The sequence below is a fragment of the Enhydra lutris genome, unplaced genomic scaffold (genome assembly GCF_002288905.1).
Source record: "Enhydra lutris kenyoni isolate GAN:26980312 unplaced genomic scaffold, ASM228890v2 scaffoldscaffold96, whole genome shotgun sequence".
Lineage (NCBI taxonomy): Eukaryota > Metazoa > Chordata > Mammalia > Carnivora > Mustelidae > Enhydra > Enhydra lutris.
In genome coordinates this window covers 48,567-52,194 of record NW_019154180.1, presented here as the reverse complement: position 1 = coordinate 52,194, position 3,628 = coordinate 48,567, and the positions used below count along the sequence as shown (strand labels likewise).

Genomic DNA, 3,628 nt, shown 5'->3' with positions numbered 1-3,628 from the left:
GGGGGGAAAGGCGAGGACTGCAAGGAGGACTGCAGGATTGGGGACAGAGACCAGATTTGGTCCCAGGAGGCCCCAGGGACAGATGACTGCATGGGGCGAGCCCTGCATTCCCACCAAGTCTCCCAGAGACGGGGGTCTGGGTGGAAGCATCAGGCTTCAAGATCTCCCGGGCGGACCGCGGGCCTGCTGTGTTGGAAGGTGAGGACCAGAGGGAGGACTGAGGCATCCTGGTCCCCAGCACGTTCAATTCGGGGAGGAGGCCCCAGTGTAGGAGGAGCACATGCCTGTCCTGATGTCCACATCTGGGTGTGAGAGACTGCGGGCTGTGGTGAGAAGGAACAGGGCCTGGGGTGTGGTGGGCTTGTGTGTGTGAGGGTGTGAGTGTGGAGCACGGGGTGGGGAGGAGGGTCACAGGTCCTTCTGGGAGTGAGGATGAGGACCCTGGGGGAGGACTGGCCGGACCCGGTCCTCCCTTCTCAGCAAAGAAGCCAGTGCCCCGGAGTCCGGCTTTGCCCTGTTGGCAGCCCAGGGAGGATCGGTCAGCGGTGGCCCAAAGTGGCAGGCATGCTCACTTGTCTCATGGGCTGGAAGGTGGGGAGACCTCGGGGAGTGAGGTCTCGGGCTGAGGGGCACCTGGCCTCTGTCTCAGGTTGGGGGCTGGGTGGAAGGGCAGGCCCTGGCAGGAAGGAGGATTAGCCTCCCGGGAGCCTGAGGGCATCCCCATCCCAGGTCAGAGGGGTCGGTCCCCACCGCCAGCCCTTTGGGATCTTGCTGGAAGCTGGCCGTGAGGGATGGACCCTCGGACATGGGCGTGGTGGCTCCTCACCCTCCTCTGGGAGCTCTCAGGGAGGTGAGGGCCATGCTGGGAGAGGTCGGAGTCGGGTCACCCGAGGAAGCCCACCTGGGAGACACACAGGAGGCTCTTGTCCTGCCAAGAGTCAAAGTGGGGACCCCCGAGGCAGGAGCGAGGGCTCCCAACCCACCCCTTGGGACAAGGAGGGGATGGCCCAGAAATCTGGCCAGCTCTCCCTGACCGCCCTGAGCACCCTGGCCGGGTCTGTCAGGCGGAGCCCCTCTTCGTCCCCAGATCCCTGGGCTCTGGGAGGGGAGGGCCTGTGCCTGAGGGTCTGGACTTTGGTCAGTGGAGGAGGCACGGGTGGAGGTGGGAAATGAGGAGATGCCTCCCACGACTGGATCCCCAGGGCCCAGGCCTGCCCTCACACTTCTGTCAGCCATGGGGACACGGGGGTCGGTAGGGAGACGGGGCATCGGTGGGCAGACTGATTTCTCCTCGCTTTTCCTTCTGGCTTCTCCGTGAGATGAGGCCTCGACACCAGGAAGGTGGCCTCCAGTCAGCACAGGGAGTTTTCCCAGGCATTCCGAGGGGTCAAGGTATAGACAGAGGGTCGCACCCATCCAGTCTAGACGGAACCCGACGTTCGGCCATCCCTGGAGATCCGTGACGAGCCCTGTAGACCTATGGCAGGCCGGTCCAGATGTGGACCTCCTCCTCGCTTTCCTTCCTGGAGGCTCAGGGCTGCGTGGTCTTGCTGGGACCCTTTGGCCTCTGGGCCAAGGTGGGTGGGGCTTAGGTCCTGGCAGGGGAAAGAAGTCCCCTGAGAGGCCAAGGAGGGGACCGCCCGGCCTGGACGGGTGGCCCACTCAGGGAGTCCAACCCAGCCCTCCTGTGTGCCCCGGGCCCCGGGCGGGTGCTGTAAGTCTGCACCGTCAGGTGCCTCCTCCTTTTATCCCCCAGGGTCGTCGAGAAGGGGCTGTTGAGCCCTCGGTGTGAGGCAGGAGTCCCTGGGATCACGGTGCAGGTGAGTGCCAGTGGTCAAGGTGAGGTCCTTGCTCTGAGCCTGGAGCCAGGGGCTCACCTATCCCAACCCGGAGGGGAGCCCTGGGCACCCATGGGCGACGCAGCCCACTGTCAGCTCTGGGACGTCCGGGCCTCTGCTGGCTGGGCTGCACCCTGAGGAGCCGCGCACATGTGTGTTCAGGTTCAGCCCAACACCAACGCCATGCCCCTGGGTCAGAGGAGTGAGCTGTGGAAGCTGGAGCAAGACCCTGGACCAGGACCAGGCCAGGGCCTGGAGGAGGCACAGCAGTGCGGGGCTGGAGGGGTGGAGGCCCTACCTCCCTCCTCCGCCTCTGCCTCCTCCCAGTCCACCGTCCCTTCCCTCTCCTGCTCTGCCCTGTCTCTGGGGCCCCCGGAGGAGGGGTCTGCTGCGGGGACCCCGAGTCCTCCCCAGAGCCCTCAGCGGGCCTGCCCCTCGCCCGCGGCCATGGCAGCCACTGCCTGGAGCCAGCCCGACCAGGGCTCCAGCAGCTCAGATGAGGAGGGGTCCAGCACCTGGGAGGAGTCCGAAGAAGCCGAGCCTTGGCTCTCAGACGTGCTCCAGGAGAAGACAGCTGACCTGGTGGGGTTCCTGCTCCTCAAGTATCTCACCAAGGAGCCGACCAGCCAGGCGCAGATGCTGGCGATCGTCGGCGAGGGTGAGCAGGACGCCTTCCCCGGGATCCTGGGCCAGGCGTCGAAGTGCATGCAGCTGGTGTTCGGCGTGGAGGTGAAGGAAGTGGACCCCAGCGAGCACTCCTACGTCCTGGTCCCCGTCCTGGGCCTCACCTGCGATGCGATGCTGAGCATTGAGCAGGGCGCGCCCAAGACGGGCCTCCTGGTGGTGCTCCTGGGGGCGATCCTCCTGGAGGGCGACCGTGCCCGCGAGGAGGTGGTGTGGGAAGCGCTGGGGGTCATGGGGGTGTATGCCGGCGAGGAGCACATCATCTTTGGGGAGCCCCGGGAGCTCCTGACCAATGTCTGGGTGCAGGAAGGGTACCTGGAGTACCGGCAGGTGCCCGGCAGTGACCCTGCCCGCTACGAGTTCCTGTGGGGTCCCAGGGCCCACGCGGAAACCAGCAGGTTGCAAGTGCTGGAGTATTTGCTGCGAGTCTATCCCGGGCTGCCGGTTCCCTCCCCGGCCCCCTCTGAAGAGGCTGTGAGCCATGAGGAAGAGGGGGCCTGAGCCCCAGGGGCGGCTGTGGTGCGGTCCCGGCTCCGGCGGGGTCGGCAGGCAGCTTGTCCTGCGGGGTGCTGGGCACGAAGTGAGATTGTTTCATGGTTCTTCCCTGTGTGTGTGTGAAGAGAGAGCCCTGGGATTTCTAAGCAGTGCAGGGCCAGGGAGGGTTGGGGGGAAATGCAGGGCAAAGAGCCTCCTTTGGGGGGTGCGGGGGGCGGTTCCCTGCGATGCCTCCCAAGTTCAGAGCTTGGTGTCCCTGGCGAAGCTCTCCAGTGGGCTTCCTTGTTATAGGAGGCTTCATTGGCTTCAGCGGCTGAGTGTGTGAGTGACATCCCCCCACACAGCGTTTGTCCTGACCCAGGTCAAGAGTTACGAGTTTTGTCATGTCCCGGGGCCGTCTGGGGGGCTCCGTTGGTTAAGCGTCTGCCTTTAGCTCAGGTCAGGATCTCAGGATCTTGCGATCTGACCCCACATCGGGCTCCCTGCTCAGTGGGGCCTGTTTCTCCCTCTCCCTCTCCCTCTCTGTGTGCTGTTTCTCGAATAAAGAAATAAAATATCTTGAAGCAGAAAGGATTTTTGCCATGTCCTAGAGACCAGCCTAGACACTTTGC

General features: G+C 64.7%; 1 protein-coding gene across 1 annotated transcript; it reads left to right on the top strand.

Moving 5' to 3' along the window:
* Nucleotides 1-2,021: 2,021 nt before the first annotated feature.
* On the top strand, nt 2,022-3,023 carry LOC111139205 (melanoma-associated antigen 8-like). Its single transcript, XM_022491405.1, has one exon. It carries the CDS (start codon nt 2,022-2,024, stop codon nt 3,021-3,023), a length of 1,002 nt encoding a protein of 333 aa, XP_022347113.1.
* Nucleotides 3,024-3,628: the final 605 nt, after the last annotated feature.